The sequence below is a fragment of the Gallinula chloropus genome, assembly GCF_964237585.1.
Source record: "Gallinula chloropus genome assembly, chromosome: 1".
NCBI lineage: Eukaryota > Metazoa > Chordata > Aves > Gruiformes > Rallidae > Gallinula > Gallinula chloropus.
The window spans coordinates 149,011,194-149,028,848 of NC_140085.1; the positions used below are offsets into that span (position 1 = coordinate 149,011,194).

General features: G+C 42.0%; 1 protein-coding gene across 1 annotated transcript in view; it reads left to right on the top strand.

The window, feature by feature from the left end:
• GRTP1 (growth hormone regulated TBC protein 1) overlaps positions 1-17,655 on the top strand; it is a 35,646-nt gene that overhangs the window by 12,439 nt on the left and 5,552 nt on the right. Inside the window, exons 3-4 of the mRNA XM_084265180.1 lie at positions 671-795; positions 3,863-3,959. Of these exons, the coding sequence (XP_084121306.1) occupies positions 671-795; positions 3,863-3,959 (222 nt within the window). The remainder of the gene's footprint in view (positions 1-670; positions 796-3,862; positions 3,960-17,655) is intronic.

Consider the following 17,655-nt stretch of genomic DNA (forward strand, 5'->3'; position numbering starts at 1 on the left):
GAGGTTGAAGCATGTGGGATGTGCTCTACTGCTTGAATATTAAAAATCACTCTCCTCTGATCTTGCATCAATGAAGAAAAAACCTTTTCTTGGTCATGTTGTGGAGAAACCTAAAACAAAACCAAACTTAAAAATTAGCATGGTTTTAGTGGAAGCCACCAGCTGCAGGATCAGGACCTGTTTTAGCTGTTTGGGACTATTTGGTAGAAGTTCAGTGAATAAGTCAATTGAAAGTTCATTTGATTTGTTATGAGAATAGGCTTTCCTAGAGTCACAGCTCGCTTCATGACACTTGGTTAGGTAAATTTGGTATGTTTTGTTTCTGTTAGTCTAAATGTTTGGTTTGCTTTCATTTAAGCCTGTGCAGACAAGAATTGAGAGAGTCCAGCCTATAGGAGAATTTCTTTAGTCCTGCTTGAATTAGATTTCTGTACACCAATAGGATTAATCTTTCTAGGAATAGATTATGATAGATTATCCTTGAATGCAGGTGGCCTTTCAGCCAAAATGGAGATAAAGCTGTTCATTAAAGCTGTAATTTTGGTGGATGAATTTTAGTGAGCCATCATGAAGTTTCATTGTACTTCAGGGAAGCTGTAAAAGTCTCTTGGGAAAGTGTAGGAGGGAACAGCTCTTAATTTTTGTATTTTTTCCCCCCCTTTTTGTCTAGACATGAACAGAACCTTTCCAGATAACGTAAAATTCCGCAAAACTGCTGATCCGTGTTTGCAGCACACTCTCTACAATGTCCTGGTAGCCTATGGGCATCATAATAAAGCAGTAGGATATTGTCAGGTATGTAATCTCTTCTATTTAAACAATGCTGAATTTCACCAATGGCAATTGTATTTGTCATTTGAATGTGCTTTTTTCTTTTTTTTAGAAGCAGATTCACAAACTTTTCTGGTTTTAAAATGGCCCTGGGGAAGGGGAATAAATTAATTGCTTTGGGCAAATTCAGATCTTCTTGTGAGTTTCTCTGCAGCCAGAAAGAGCATTCGGGCTTTCTCACATGTGTCTGTGCCAGGATTAGTAGCTTTGGAGAGGAAGACAAAGCAAACTTGCCTTTCCTTCTTCCTCCCTCCTGCCACCTTTCCCAGAACAGTCCCTGATATGTACAAGCATCATGAGATCTCAATTTCCTTTGTTTACGTTGTCACATTTTTCAAAAGACAGGAAGACCAGTGTTAGTGAGACATCACGTAGTTGGGGTGTCAGCATTTGTTTGGTGTCATCTCCCAGTATAGACAGGCAAGTAAGAAGAAAATTTGTCTGAAATTCAACCTGATGGCAGCTCAGGAAAGCTCCTGTCCTCACTGCCAACTACTGTAAAGTTTTCTGTGGGGCACAAAGATGATAAAAGTTGATTCATAACTGCCAAGAACAAAGAGGCCATTGTTAGGGATTATAAAGGAGCAGGAACTGTCATAAGCAAAATGTCTTTTCAGTTTACTTAAGGCATCTTCTCTCTCCTTCCTTTCCTTGCCAAGGATACTTGTGCTAACCTATACTTCATGTTAGTTGAGGAAGTTGGTGCAGTAAAGACAACTGTTCCAAAGTTAAGGGCATGAATTATATTTAAGTCTGGAGAGGAGAAGACTTGGATGGACTCAAACCTAGACTGAAGTCACTAAGACAAATTCCTTTTGTGCACCCCAACCAGTTTTTCTACAGAAATTATCTGAAAAATGGGAGTAGAAGATGAATGATTTTTTTATTATTTTCAGTACTATGCATCTGTTAAAATAGGGTTTTTTAGTATTTTGAGACTAGCAGAAGGGCTAGACTGATACTCATTTGCAAGTGTCAGGTTCCTATATAGATGTAGTTGTACCCACAAACCTCTAAACCATGCTAGCTTCTACCCAAGATATGTCTCATTGTGACTAAAAAGCTGTGGCACACTAACTCAATCAATGGGCTAATGTTTTCATTTTAACTTGGTATTATGACCACTGGAGATGCAAGAAGAAAACTTAAAAAGCCTTCAGTGATTCCTTTGCACCTGTGGTTCCTAACAGGATGAGTGTTATTCTGTCAGAATAATTCAAACATAAACCAAAGGCCAGCATCTGCTTTCCAAGGCATGTTGTAAGTCAAGTGAGGTTTTGGGAAACAGCCTTTTCTGCTGGGGAAACAGCAGACTTGATCAAGATACAGTGATGCTCACTGCATGATAGGAGAGGTCTTGTAAACTAGAAAATTCAGAGTGAAAATGGAATTTGAAGTGCTTTGCAGAGCCTCTGAAGCCTCTTCAGGGGATGTTTCCATAATGCTGGTGCCTTTGTGGTGCCTACTGGCATGTGAGTCTCCCACCTGGGGGTATACTGGGCTTTGCATTGCCCTGCTGTGGCAGCAGACAGCACTGCCTACCCTGGTGTGACCAGGGAAATTCAGTGTCCTGTGAGCATGTGCTTTGGAGTAGCTTTTTGCACATGCTGTGTTAAATGCCAAACAGTCTCTTATGGCTGCAGGTATAATTTCTAAGGTGTCAGCAGGGAAACAAGTAGCTGCCTTCCTAACTAGAAGGCCAAGCGCTGTGTAAGGCTGTTCAAGGTCTATCACAGCCATTTGTGCAACAACTGCTGTACTGACTCAAAGCTTGAAAATGAAACATTGGAGAAGATGCAATGTCCCAAAACTTTAGTCTTCTGTGAGTGTTGCAAGGCCTTCTAGATGGGGCAGGTGAGTGAAATCTATTGAATGGAAGAAATGAGACCTTGGCTCTGAGAGGACATTGTAATTCCAGAAGCTGAGAGGGATGTTCTTGTTGGCAGCTGTGCTCTGGCTCACAGCTGTAACTGGCAACAGTTGTGCTGGAGAAGTCCAGCTCGGAGGGAGAGAACAGGGAGAAGGCCAAAGGAAGAGATGAAACTGAAGAAGGCAGTGTAGCCAACACCAGCCTTTATAACCTGTAAACATTAAAATATAATTTTCCTGTAGTTCAGGAAGACTTTGGGAGGGATACACCTCAGAGGCAGCTTTTGTATGTTGTAGCACTGATGTCCTGTCTATGTCATTGCAGTTGTCAGCTTGTTTACAGTTGAAAAAACTTACTTAAAATCCTTAAAGCAGACTACTGTGTGTGTAAATCAGTAATACTGGCATAGCTTACCAGTGTTACTGTGAATAAAAGAAAAAGAGGTGCCCAAGACAGAGGCAATGGCTTTACAGGGAAAACTGGTTCCTGATCCATGTGTTCTGTGTGCCACTTCTCCAGTGTCAGTAATAGCTACAGAAATTGCACAGTCAGAATTTGGTCGGTCATGACTGAACTATTTTTCACAAATTTTCTGGTAGCTTTTCCAGTCTCTCCAGCACCCAGTGTTTATCTCTTCATAAGTTGAAGGCCTGGAGCTATAATGGCCAGTCAGTGACCATCATGTGGAGTGCTAGAGGTATTATGGATGCAAATTATTTGTATGTAGTTATTTGATGCAGAAACAGGTTGTAAAAGCTGCTGGAGCTGCACCTTTTTATACTAAAGAGCATTTGGGACAGGCATTTTCCTTCTGCAGGTGTGTTGTGTTTGTACTGCACATCTGAGAGCTGTGTTTTGGGTCTGGCCAAGACAGTTTTCAGTTTGGACAGGGCTTTGGTATTTAAAATCAAAACAAAACAAACCTGAAGTTAAATTATAGCATACTAATCTTTTCTAATTTTCCTCTCCTTGATCTTTGTTAGTAATTCTTGTTAGTTGTTGTCATGCAGGTTTACCAGTTTACTCAACAAATCACCTTTATTACTAGCTTTTACTGAATGCATCTACTTTGTAAAACTGTAGTAATTTAGCCCTTAATTAAAAGAAATCAACTAGAAACTCTTAAACTTATGTATCTTAAAACCCTTCTTTCTTTTTCAGGGCATGAACTTCATAGCTGGATACCTGATTCTTATTACAAAGAATGAAGAGGAGTCCTTCTGGTTGCTAGATGCCCTTATTGGGAGAATATTGCCTGGTATGCTAAAAACATATATATTTGTATTTGTATATTGGGGCTTGGGTTTTATTTTATCTTTGCATTCATCTCCATTTTTAGAGGTTTTGGATGTTAAAATGGACTTTCACAGAGTAGAGACTTCCCAGGGTCCTGGAAAGACAGGACAAAGACACAGCACACAGGCACAATTTGTTTTATAGTCTGATTTTGGTCTTGATACAGTAGTTTGTGTGTGTGTGTTAATCTGCAGTCTTACTTCTCACTCCCTACTTATACCTGTTAGGTGGATGTCCTGAGTGAGATGACTTGTGAAGGTGCTTGGGATTTGTCAGTTCTGGTTGCAGGGATAAGAGTCCCAGAAAAAGCAGTGATGACAGAATGAAGATGGGAGATGTGCAGTTTGAGCACTGATCTTAAAGTAGGAATTCCCAGCTGCTTGGCAAGAGGCAGCATGAGCTTTCTTCAGAGGTATTTGACAATGTGGTGGCAGTTTTGGCTACATACAGTAGTTTCTGCTGTCCCCCACTGCTGAGGGGATAGCTTAGGCACTTTGTGTTTTGATTTTGCATCAAAGCAAACAAATGCCCAAATCCCTGTCTGTGTATGGGAAGCTCTTGTCATAGCTCTCTTATAATCAATGGTGACCTAGCCAGGCTGGTCAAAAGAGCCTAGAGGGAAATTCATCACACCCCTAAGCTATAGACAGTACCTGTGTCTGGTCAGTTCAGTAGTTCTCCAGGTTCCCTTGCCCAGATCCCTGCGTTTGCAGGAGGTGTTTACACAGTGGATTTTGTTCCATGTGTAAGCTGCATCTCACTCTGTGTGTGAAGGAGTTTAAAACCAGAAGTACATGTATCATGTACAGCTGCTGTATGCTCCTATGAAATACACTTGGAAATGTTCTTTCTTGGGATTTAATTATAGAGAAAGAATGGTTTCACTGTGAATTCCTATTAGCATTGCCCAGGACTGGCTACAGCTACACCCTTAATTTAAAGCTGTATTCAAAATGGAAGACTAATTTTTCTATAAGGAGACTTTGAATTTCCCTATTGGCCCAGTTTTGCTTTTGAACAGATCTTTATCCTGAATGGCTCAAGGCTGAATTTTGTATTACAGTGTCAAATAAGTGCTGGTCAAGAACATGAAAGTTGACACTTTCATGTTTCTTTTTTTTTTTCTCTTTAATCTTAAATAAGAGCAGGAAAGTGTGTAACTCTTTGATTCCTTGTTGAACAGAGGGGTAAGACTTTGAGAAAGAAGGAAAAAGGCTGAGGGAGTCTTTTAATGCTTTTGGTTGACTGTAATAAATTCTCTTTTAGGCTGAATACACTGTGTAAGAACTCAGCTGTTCCTTGCATTTTTCCTTGGACTCTTGTTTGCAGATTGGAAGAGTCAGTCAGGGAGTGCTGTGACTTGTTGAATCAATCTGCAAATGTTTGAGGTTTTGCAACCTTGAAGTTTACTCTCAAGCTATAAAAATAGTCAAAAGAAATCATCTGTCTGTTGCTTTTGTTCAGCCTTGAGAGCCATAAGCTGTGCAAACAGGTAGGAGGCTTGAGGGCTGCTGTCTGCCACGTGGCCTGCCACTGGATGACAGGGCTGGATGTCTTTCCATTGACATCACTGTGTGAGAGAGAAGGGCCTCAGTAAAAGGCAGGTTTTGTCACAAAGTGATGCATGGCAACTTTTGCTGTTAATCTTTTTGAAAGGCTTGTAGGCTTTTATTTGGGGCAAGGGAGTAGATTCATTTGTTTTGAATGAGAATTTACTTCAGTCTGTCAGAAAACCCTCCCATATACCCTTCTTTTACACTTTGCCAATACCTAAATGACCAAAGTTGCTCTTATTTATCCCTCTCAGTTGTGGAATTTATCTTACTCTAGTAGCATTGGTGAGGAGAAGAAACTCATAATGCAAAAGGCAATTATTTTGTGTAAAGGAGATGTACATTTACTGAAGTTATATTTATAGATATAAACAGATATTTACTACCATGTAGCAGAGAGTCTTGTTACAGACTTTGGCCCATGTCCAGCACATCCAGTACAGGCATCCACCTGAGGTGCTGAGTTATCTGATCAGAACTGCTGATCTGAGTGGGCCTCTTCCCCTCCACAGTCAGTGTTATGAGAGCTGGAGGTGTCCCTTCTGTCTTGGGTGCCTCCACAAGAGCCCAAGTTAAGTAGTATGAATCTTTTCTATAGTAAAAATATTTATATCAAGTAACACAAGCTTTATTGTAAGAAAATTGTTGCTGCTGCTGTTTTTCAAAAAAGAAATGATCTTTTCCCCTTTTGTTCTTGTTATCCTTTGATATCATCCTGGAACTGAACGTTCATAAAAGTCAAAGCATGACAGGTAAAATAATAGGCATTGTTTCAGTGAAATATTGTGTGTGTGTATGTGAGAGAGACTCAGACAGCCAGAGAGTATCCATAAAGAAACTTACATAGGTGAGTACTGCCCTTTTAACAGTGCAAGGTACAGTGCATTCCAGTTAAAGGCCTGTAGTTGATTATTTATTGGGGAAGCAGAGAAACACTGTGTATTCTCCAGATTTTCAGAAGGAAAAGTAGTGATAACTGGATGCCAACGGTTCGATTACCCATGTTTTCCCTTTAGTTTTGTTGCTGATGCTCTTTTCTTCTCCTGTTTGTGCTATAAGCCACCTTTTCTCCTTTCATTGCAACAGATATGCCTGCAGGTCATGTCCTTTGGTTTTGTCATGTGTCCTGTCACTGGCCCTTTAATTGGTGGTGATTGAGGACAGTTCAGAAATGCCTGCTCTGCCCTCTGCAGTGTCCCTGTGGACGCTCCCTCCTCCCTGCCCACCAGCACCTAATTACCTAATTACATCAAGCAGCTGCTCTGGTACAGTGATGCAGACAGTGGGTTTTTTGGTCAGCTGATGAACCAAGCCCAACATGGATCAATGCCTTTGAGAACTGCAGCATGTGATAGACAGGAGCATTAATGGCAGCTTTCTGGGGAACTGACAGAGAAGGGCTCCCTAAGCTATAGCTTGCCTCCTCCCTTCACAGAATCACACAGAATTGTAGGGGGTTGGAAGGGACCTCAAGAGATCACCAAGTCCAACCCCCCTGCCAAAGCAGGTTCCCTAGGACAGGTCACACAGGGAGGCGCCCAGACAGGTCTTGAATATCTCCAGAGAAGGAGACTCCACACTCCCCTGGGCAGCCTGTCCCAGGGCTCTGTCACCCTCACTGTGAAAAAGTTCTTCTGCATGTTGGTGCGGAACTTCCTGTGCTCCAACTTGCAGCCATTGCCCCTTGTCCTGTCCCCACAGACCACTGAGAAGGGGCTGCCCATTTCCCCCGTGTCCCACACTTCAGATATTTATAAACATTCATCAGATCCCCTCTCAGACTTCTTTTCTGAAGGCTGAACAGCCCCAGTTCTTTCAGCCTATAACCCTTGCACAGTTTTTTTTCAGGTCTGTGCGAGGGGGTGTGCTGTAGGATATGATGGGGTGACTGCTTCCCTCACTGACAGGGGTGGGACAGCTCAGGAATGGGACCCCATCAATAGGAGTTTCCTGGCTGAATTGTTCTGTTCCACCCGAACGGAGTCAGCGCAGCTAGAAGAGAGAGAGAGGCAGCAAAAATGACCCTGTGGCTGGTGGGTGCGCGGTGGCGTATGCCCGCCCTTCGTCTGGCTGGACCCAGGACTCAGGCCAGAAAGCTCCTCCTCCTGCTGAAGGCAAGCCTGTAGTCTACTGCCTGTTGTGTTTGTCAGCTGCTCAACCAGGGATTTGAAGGGATTAGGGGCATACCTCATTTCAACACAGCAAGGGGCAAGCGAATTATTTGTTTAACTGAAGCTTTGGGTGTTACAATCTCTTTTATTCCCAGGTTCATTCAAAACAGATGGCTGGAGCAGGCAGGATTGCCCACAAGAAGCAGTATGGTTTCAATTCAAGCAGTGTGTCTGTAACTTCTGTTGAGCAGAGCTCTAGTGTTTCTGTGCTGTTTGTAGCTCTGGTTTCTGTTGAGTTGGGGTTTTTTTTGTTCTGCTGGGGAAATATGGGGCAGTTGCTTTAGAAAGCATTAGGTAGGAGGGAACTTTTAACTGCAGTTCTGTCACACGTAATTTAAGTCGTCTGTCATGTTTGCATATTTGTGCCTCAATTGTGAGTCTGAGACAAAGAAAAAACTTCACAATTTAAACTGACTTTAACAATATTCTTACAGAACCACAGAATTGTTAATTCTGGAAAAGACCTCCAACATCATCTAGTCCAACTGTCCCCTTCCCACCTGTATTACTTACTAAATTCTTATATCAGAACAATTTTTTTTCTTCAGCAGTTCTCAGTTTGAAAGCAGCAGTGTTTATTTATCAAGCTATAGTCTAATTAGTCTACTGGACTATACACTGGAGTTACTCTTACAGAAAACTGCCTGTATAATGACTCCTCCAATGGTTAAGGGAGGTCTTATGATCTCTGCACTAGCCTATTCATGGCCAAATTTATATCCCTTTATTCTTGTGCCAGTGCTGAATTTTGGGGGTAAAAAAATCCCCCTCTTGTGTTTACCTTTCATGTATTTGTAGGCCACAGCCAGTTCATTTTACAAGTTTTTTTCCTATTATTAAGCTGCTTCAATCAAACTCTTCTCCTGCATGAAACTCCTCTCTGTTCCTGTTTCAGCCTAATAATTATTTTGTGTGCTTGTTCCAGTTCAAATCGATTTGTTCTTCTTTTTTTAAAAAACTCAATCATGATGGCACTTCCCTCCCTTCCCCCATGGGGAGCTGGCCCGTGCCTTGTGCAGTGGCAGTGTTTCTCTCCCTTCACCACTGAAAGGGTTTTATTGGAGAGAGAAACTGTAGGATCTCCCGTGGGTTTTTTGTCCTTCTGGCACTCTGGTTTTGATCTGTGATCTCAGTAATAGTGTATGTGCTACTGCTCTTCTCTTACTGCCAACAGATGGAACTTACAGGAATTTCTAGCACCTTTTTGCTGAACTTTATTTGTACATACCTGTCCTTACCATTAACTATCATCACGTCTATTTTACTCCAGTCTCTTCATGATGTTACTCTGTTGTGCCTTGTGTATTGAGATGGGGCAGTACCTTCCACTTTGGGTTTGTTAACAAATACCATATTTTTCTTTCTCCAACATTGTTAATAACAATGTTATATTAGTTGTAGCCTACAAGCATCCTTTGAGGAAAAATCTAACAACTTTCCTTCAGACTGGCACTTTTTAGCCCTTTGTGTTTTTACAGGTTTGTTTACAGTTTTTTTTTAATCAGTAATTAAAAATAAGAAGAGTTTTGAATGATGAAATATAGTCACAGAAGTTGTAGGCTACACTGAGCTAACTGGCATTATCTGCAAAGACACAAGGCAGATGTGGGGTAGCTTAGCCACTGCCAGCTAAGGCAAATGTCTGCAAGTTGAGATAATAGATAATCTAACACATTTCTGGGGTTCTCAATTCTGTCTGCCCTAGACCTGCAGGTACTGTTGCATAAGAGACTAGTTCAAATGAATAGTTGAACTGAATAATAGCATAGTTAGATATTGAACTCTTGGATATCCTTTTGAGTGATTCATTTGATAACATTCTTGAAAGTCCTGTCGTACAGAATTCCAGGTTTGAAAGGAAGGACTGCTTGAGAAGTGCAGAATGCTGCACAACCATTACAGACTGCTTTTAGTTGCAGTTAAGCATGCATTTCTTTCATTCTTGTGGCTGAATCAATTTGAATACCCTGAGAGGGTATTGCCAGGGAACCTCTGAATGCAGAACTGGTGAGGTAGCTGGGTCTTAAAAGACCTGCTTCTCCAAAAGGATCTGGAACCTTGTTTCCCACAAAGCATGTTATTTAGCTGTGCAGATAACAGGTATTTGCTAGACCTGGATAGTGGTAGTGTTGGGCTGAATTCGCAGCCCATGAAGGAGACCACTGAGATGAAAAGCCTGTCCTTTCACAGAGGCTTGAGCACCACAGGCATGTGTGTGCCTTTGGTGTGGAAAGCTCCTTGCCAGGTTATGCATAAAACACGCATGACCTCATGTTGGCATAGCAGTTTTTGATAGCCAGGGTTTTTTAATAGCACCATCAGCCCAGAACATTTCAGCAGATCAGTCAGTTCTGAGCTGTTTGCTTGTCTTCCTCCTCTGGCAGCACCAGTGAAGTCATGGCACTGCACACCTCTGAAGTATGACGTCATGTCTACCACTAGGGAAGAGGAGCGTCTGGCTGAATAATTAGGAGTTTAGAAAGATGGGATTGTGACATGTTTTACTGTTAACTGGGAGATGTGGTGACAGTCCTGCTCCTTGAACATTAGAGGTCAGCTTTATTTATCTAGGAATTAAGCTGAAGGTGGAACGTGGGAGTTACCATGTGCCTGTATTTAGAAACCATGATAAGCCTGAATTGCTTATCACTTACAAATCTGACCTGTTAGGGATTTGGGAGATGAGCAAGAGTACAGCATTCCTTGATATGACTGTATTTACACTGAAAGCAGGACCTAAATGACTTATTCCACCCGAGAGAGGTGAATATGTCTCTCTCCTCCTGGCAAGCAAGCCTTTTATTCAGATAATGTCATTATGTTGGACTAGAGGTGTCTTCAGCAGGCCTGCTGTGGTACTGCAGCCTTTGTTTGTCTGTGGTATTTGCCTGTTTCTCTCCCCAGTAAATCAGATTCTTCCCTTTCAAAAGCCAGCAGCAGAAGAAACTTTTCAAATGAACTCTTAGTTCAGTTAGGACTGATCAAAGGTTAGAATTCCCTGGCTCCATACAAAGGAGGAAAATAGGTAGAGTGGTGAAAGCACAGAAGTGCGGGGCTGAGGGAAGAGGTCCCCTTGGGGTTTTTTTACATGTTAAAAAATTATATATATAAAAATAGTGGCCAAGCCTTAGCCTTCAGTATAAGGCTTGCTTAGCTTGTGCTTTATATTTTACTGGAATAGCTACATTGGAAGGATGTTTTAGCTAATGGCTCTAGTTGTGGAAGCACTAGCATGCACGTGAGGTATTGAAACTGTAGCTTTGCCAGAGCTGTCCCTACATTAAAGGGATTGTGCTGCTTTAACTGTGGAATTAAAGCAGCAGAGGTGCAAAGCCAAAGTGAGAAGCTTATTTCATTGCTGGTAGCATATATTATTGGGGGTTTTGACCTTCTAATGGTCAGCCAGGGCTCTGCATTTTCCATGACAGTTTTAACAGTCCAACCTTCCTGAATATGTCACTTTGACAGTGAGAAGGATAATATAATTGCTGACAAATGTATGATGGGGTTAGAGGTACTCAATGCAGATCCTAATGGACAGTTTTGCATTTTAACTTGTATTCATATGCTTGAAGTAATCCATGTGTAAAATACCAAGACTTGTAAAACTGGAAATGTAACTGCATTTGCTGGACAAGAAGCCAGCTGAGGAAACTAGTATTTCCTTCCATTCCCTCTGCAGCTTGTTTGGCTAGAGCTTGTCTTTGTGAAAGGCCCCAAACTTGGTCTGAAAGAAAGACCCTGCCACCACTCCTAGTATATTCATGCTATAAATTACTCTTATTAAAAGTGCTAATCTTTTTTATTGGAATTTGCCTTGTCTTGACTTGTAGCTATTGCTTCCTTTTAAGACTTTCTGGTACTATGTTGAAAAGCTCATAATGCCTAAGGACTTTTCTCTCTGAAGTGGTCAAGTTTGATTTTCATTTCCCTTATATGAATTCTAGACTGAGAAGTTCCTCACAGACTAGTGTTTATATCCTCTTCTTTCATGTCACTTCTAACTTCCTTCCCTGAACATGAATATCAGAGCTGGGTGCAGTTTTCTAACCTCAGGTTTCTAAGTGTCTCATACAGAGGTGACATGTTCTCTCCTTCAGTAACCAATATATCCAAGGATTACTTTGACTTTTCCTAAGATAAGACGTGCTTACTCTGGATTTATCATATTTGCAACTTAAGATACTACTGTATTGTTAAGATTTATTTGGTTTTAATATGGCATAGTATGTAAAAACTCTGACAGCAGAATGATATTCTTTCAAAATTTAGTTTAATGCATATCTGGTACAGGTGGCTACATAAAAAATGTGTTTGAAGGAGGTGTTTTATATAGTTTCCTTTACTCCCAAAGTAAAGGAAACTATATAAATTCATGTGCATTGTCTACTTAAAACGTACCACAGTGACTCTGTCTAGTTTCAGCCTTGGGGGTTTCATGGGTGCTATGTTCAGAAGACTTGCTTTACTAAGCTTTCAATTTATGGCTAGTGGAGAAGTTTCACTTGCTCTTGAAACAACAGGTTTTGAAGCTGTAAGATTAAAAATTAATTCTCTTGTTAGCTATTTCAAGCTTGAAGTAACAGGATGATGCCTTTCATTCCCCTTCTATTCAGACTGAAGGGCTGGATCCGTTTCCATCCCCAAATATCTGACTAGAACCACATGTGTCTGTCCAGCTCTCTAAGCCTCCAACTTCTGTCCCAGTCTTTCAAGTAGGTACTTGCTAGCTCTGCTTGTAACGAGCTGAAGGAAATGTAATGCTGGGGCTCATCTTAAGAGTGAGAGAGTGTAAATGTTGTATTTTGTGCTGAGGTGTTAAGAATAATCTTGTCAGCACAGTGAATTGCTAAAGTCTCTATTCTTCCTAATCCCATAGAGGAATTTGAAAAGCCACAGATCCAGGAATCCTCATTCACCTGGAGTCATCAGCCATTAAAATTCACTATACAGCTGTAAACTTTTTGGAAAAAAATCCCACCACCAACAAAGTTAGTTTCCTCTACAGGTATGATAAGCAGTTGTGGTGATCTTCAATCCTTGTTCATTGATTTCTTCTCCATTGGAGGAAATCTGTGTTAAAAGTGTGTCAAAGTGTTTTCTGAATTAAAAGCTTTGGCTGCAGGAACCATCATCTACCCAGTAACCTGCAGCCTTCTCCAAAGCATACAACTCTCTAGGCTGGCACAACTCATAGACCACGGTGACTGGAGTCAGGCCAGGCCCTTTGGAAGGAGCTGAGTGGTGAATGACCCGTGTCCATTGGTGTCTGTCAGCTCACTGATACTGTGAAGAAACCCACTACCCACAAAAGAGGCAATTCCAACCATAGTGGATACAAAGAGGGGCAAGGGGGGAGAAAGGGCAATAGCATTTTGCTCAGAGTTATATCTAATCTGGATGAGAGTGCTTTAGTAGCTGTAACTTTAATCTAGACTAGTTTTCAGTGATGTAAATGTCTCTACTGAGCAGCACATGAGAGCCAGAATAAAATAAATAAAACTAGCCAGTTTGATAACTTGTGCTTTCTAACGTGCCAGTAACTTCAGTTTGTTTCTCTGAGAGGTTACACATGGAGTCTTTGTTTCTTTGTCTTTCATCTCTGCCTTCCCTAATGTCTGGAAGGATATCAGCTTTGCCTTTCTTCATTGTTTTTCTAATTAACAAGCAGCCTTTTCCAGTTTCTAAACGGTAGTTACTGCATCTGCTCAGAATCCCACTGTGCTGTGGGAAATGTGAACAGGGAACCCAAGGGCTCTTTCTGCTCCATAGGATCCATTTTCCAAGTTTGGGATCAAGAAGCTAAAGATCACAGAATCACAAGGTTGGAAAAGACCTTTGAGATCAAGTCCAACCGTTCCCATCCTAAGCTGAACCATATCCCTAAGCACTTCATCTACACGTCTTTTAAATATATCCAGAGATGGCAACAGTCAGTATCATGTAAAAAGGATGAAACACACTTTTTTTGTGGTTGCTGAAAAGGTATTAATAGAGTAATAGTGAGAAATTATTTACTAAATTTGGTGTCATCTCAGTATCACAACCCAGAAGTATCTGTGAAATGCTCACATTCTCTATTTAATCTTTTTATTAGGGTAGTACTGCCATCTGAAATGAACTGGGCTTGCTTACAGTTCTTTAAGTTGTGGGTTGTATGGCTACTGGTGATTCTGGTGTGAGTTCTGTACCTTGGGACAGAAGTTCTGATTCAAGCAGCTTCATTTGATGAAGGAAAAATAAAACATGGCTTGAGCCTGTTTTGGGATTGTTTGTTTGTTGCATTTTTTTTTTCAGTTCCCTGGGGGATTAGGAACCTATGTTTTAAAAAGAACATAGTTAAGAGTTCAGCTTGCCTCTAACCATGTATCTGCAGGATATCTCTTTGGCCAGGACATCTGCAGGGGGTCACTTTGGCCTGATACTGCAAAAGGAATTGGGAGAACACTTGGTTTTCTTCCTTTTCCTGTTGTGACTTTCTGATTTCCTCCCAAGCTTAGGTTGTACAGCTCTTTATGCCAGGCTCATGATGTAGATTATTAAAACACCTATGGTACCTCTTATGGACTATGCCATGGTAGAAATAAAATAGACAGAACATTGCCCTGCCTTCTTGGGCAAAGCAGGCTGAGGTTGACTGCATGAGTGGATCAATAAATAGTGTAAGAATAGCACAAATGGTATTTGGAGGCTCTAAAAGTGTGAGGGGACTGCTATTGTAGTTTAGTTTGACCCCTCTGTAACTGAAGTGATGAAACTCATTCCATGTACGCTGTGTGAAGTTCACAAACTCAGCTATGATAACATATCTTTTAGGAAAGGAAAACTTTGGGCTGCCAAGGTTATTTAAAATAATCCCCGTGTCCAGAAACATGGAAACAGGGAAGTTTCTGTAGTGAAGGGTTACTGAAAAGGACTTTTTTTTTTCCTCCCACAAAGGCACATGGTGGAATCTGTTTCTGGTTTTAATTTGAAATGTAGACCCTTTCCTGAAACTGGCTGTTTCTGTTTGTGGCAACCTCTGCTTTTGCCTGCCAGCAGTGAGGCCTGCTGTACTTGTCTCTTCTGGATTGCAGTGAAGTCTGGTAGCAAAGTGTGAGCTGCATCTACAGCAAAAAAGTTTCCAGGGTTGCACATTGGTATAAAAACGAACCATTTTGGCTTGTGGGGGGAGGACAGAGAACTTTAACAACATGCACCATGGCTCTCATGGACTCTCTAAACATTCTTTGAATAAAATACTTTACATTGCTTATGTCTGTGAGAAAAGTGAGGTCACCTGATTTTTAATGTTTCAGTTTGGTGACATAAATTGGATCACCAAGACACATCTCTGTTTGTCCCAGGCTGGGCTATACAGCCCCTCAAAATAATAGTTAGACATGCTCGAAGATAAGCAGCAGAGCTGAGGTCTTGTCTTGGGTATTTTCTGTAACACTAAGAATTTATATCATCTCAGTTCTGGTGTATTTATATTTAACCTGACATATGCACAACAGATTTAAAGGATTCTTTTTTAACTTCTGCAGCTTTGACTTGCAGAGGTAATTTAAGGCTAGAAGAGTGCTGCTTCTTAAACTTATTTTTGGAACCCCTTAATCTATTTGTAACAGAGAACAAGGTCACACAGTGCCTACAAGCTTTATCCTTATTTTCTGCAAATCTCATTACTGCTCTGGAGCACAAGCAGGCAGTGAAGGCTGGGTCCCAGACAAGGTGGTAGGATTCAGAGAGGTGCTAATGCCTGTGATGGGGGGGCAGTGAAACATAGGTGAGAGAACATGTCAGCCAGACACTGAGCTGGAACAGGCTTCAAGCAAAGTGACAGCATGCCAAAGTCAGTGCAGTGTTAGTAACAAAAAGCCTTTTGAAGAAGGGGAAGGAAAAAAGGTCCCTTCATCTCCTCACCTGTGCTGTACAGTAGCAATAAACTACCTGGCAGTTGGTGGAGCTTGTCTGTCCTTTTGCTGCTCAGCTGTCAGAGTGAAAGACACTGATGATCCCAGCAGAGCCACAGGGCTGGGCTGCTGATCGGGGTCAGGGCTTTGATGAGGAAGGGGTACTCTGTGGGGTGAATTCCACATGGGGTCCTGCCTGCACAGCCCTCTGCTATGCTCTTGGGTGCGCTCCTAAGCTTAGTGTGGCATCCAAAATCCATAGGCAGGTCAACAGAGTATGCCAAGCAGGTGCATGGGGGTAAGTGACAGACAAAGGGGAGCTGAGAGGGACCACTTTACAGAAGAGCTTGGAAACATGGAGTTTCATGTTGGGAACTTTTCACCTAGGCATTTTGCTGTAAGTTAATGGTAATAATAGAAAATAAGAATAATAACAACTTATAATACTCTATTTCATTTGTTGCCTTCCAGAAGAAGACGTGATGAAAAGTAATGTAAAGTGTGATCACTGAAAATGTTACCCCTACCACTTCTGTTTGACAATGGGGAAGAAAAGAGAGCAGCCTGTCTCTGTGCTTTCATGGGGGGTGATGTATTGTCAGAGGACATTTCTATAAACCCACCTAGATCAATAGATACACAATACAATTAGCCCACATTTTGTTTATGTCTTTGTTTTTTAATTAGCAAGTGGCAGATTGGGAAGAGTTACTGACCTGGGTCCGTTCTGGGTCATCAGTTCCTCAGCGTTTTGCCAGATTACTGAGAGGGAAAAATAATGAATATGCTAATGAACTGTAGACCATGCAAATCTAGATAGTTTGTAAGATAAGATATGGAAGGATCATAAAGCTAATGTATTTTGATGGTAGGTGAGTAAAAATAATTTGCTCCACAGTATCTTGTGGAAAAAAACCCCTTTGTGGTGTGGGGGAGGGTTCAGCTTGCGTAGACCTGTTTGTTTATAAACAGGGGATCTTGGCTTTAGGGAGAGATTCTGGGCAGAGCAGCCAGATACAAGAGATGAGGAAAGAGGGGCAGACAGCGAAATGTTTGCAGCAAGGGAGAGCTGCAGGATTTTTGCTGAGGGGAAGTTTCCAGAAGGCTCAGGGCCTGGGCATCCCTAGCAAAGCAGAACAGAAGAGCCACGCAGGTTCAGTGTTACCAGGCACCTGGGCACTGAACCAAGCAGCAGAAACGACTCTGACCAGCCAGGCCAGACTGGGCCCCTGCAGAGTGGTTCGAGCAGGAGGCCAGTGTAGTTCTGGCAAACCCCACACAGCCCCGAGGACTTGGTGTGTGTCCTTTGGGCAGAGCGTGGGTGCTGCTGCCTGCACTCCAGAGCAGCTGTGCCTGGGGGCCTGGCACCCCTCCGGGGGTCACGCTGCCCTCCAAAGCCGTGTTACATCTGTGCTGTGCAGTGCTGGTACCTGTCTTGGGAAGGGCCTGGGGGTGCATTTGGCACAAATAAAGGCTCTTGCAGGAATGTTTCTGGAGGATTGGAAATGTGGCCTTCTTAATTTGGGGAGCTAATTTTATATACATATGGTTTATGCATAAAATCATATGGATAGTAAAATGACGTATAAAATTATAATTAGCTGTCAATTATGTGTAGTAATTCTAAATACCCACAGTAGCTATAATTAATGTGCAATAATTGCATCTGAAAATATCTTAGATGCAGATTCTTTCACAGCAACTTCTTTCTGTGGCGAGCTGGCAGCCAGTATCCTGGAAAAAACCTGCTCCTGGGTTACTGGCACTTGCATAAAGCCCTTTATCGCTCCTCCCACTTGTTTTGCAGCGGCGCTGGGCTGAGCGCTGCGGTGCTGCCTTCCAGCGCGTATGGGAGCCGCTCCTGCTCCCCGAGGAACAGCAGGAGGCTGCCCCAGATAAATGAATAGTTCCTTTTTCCTCTCTGTCCAGCAGCAGAATCTAACAGACTTGACTGAAATTTTAATTTACTCCGAGGCTACCCAGCTGTTTGCTGCTTCAGCAGCTGAAGGAGTGGTGTGTGCACCTTGCCTGGCTGT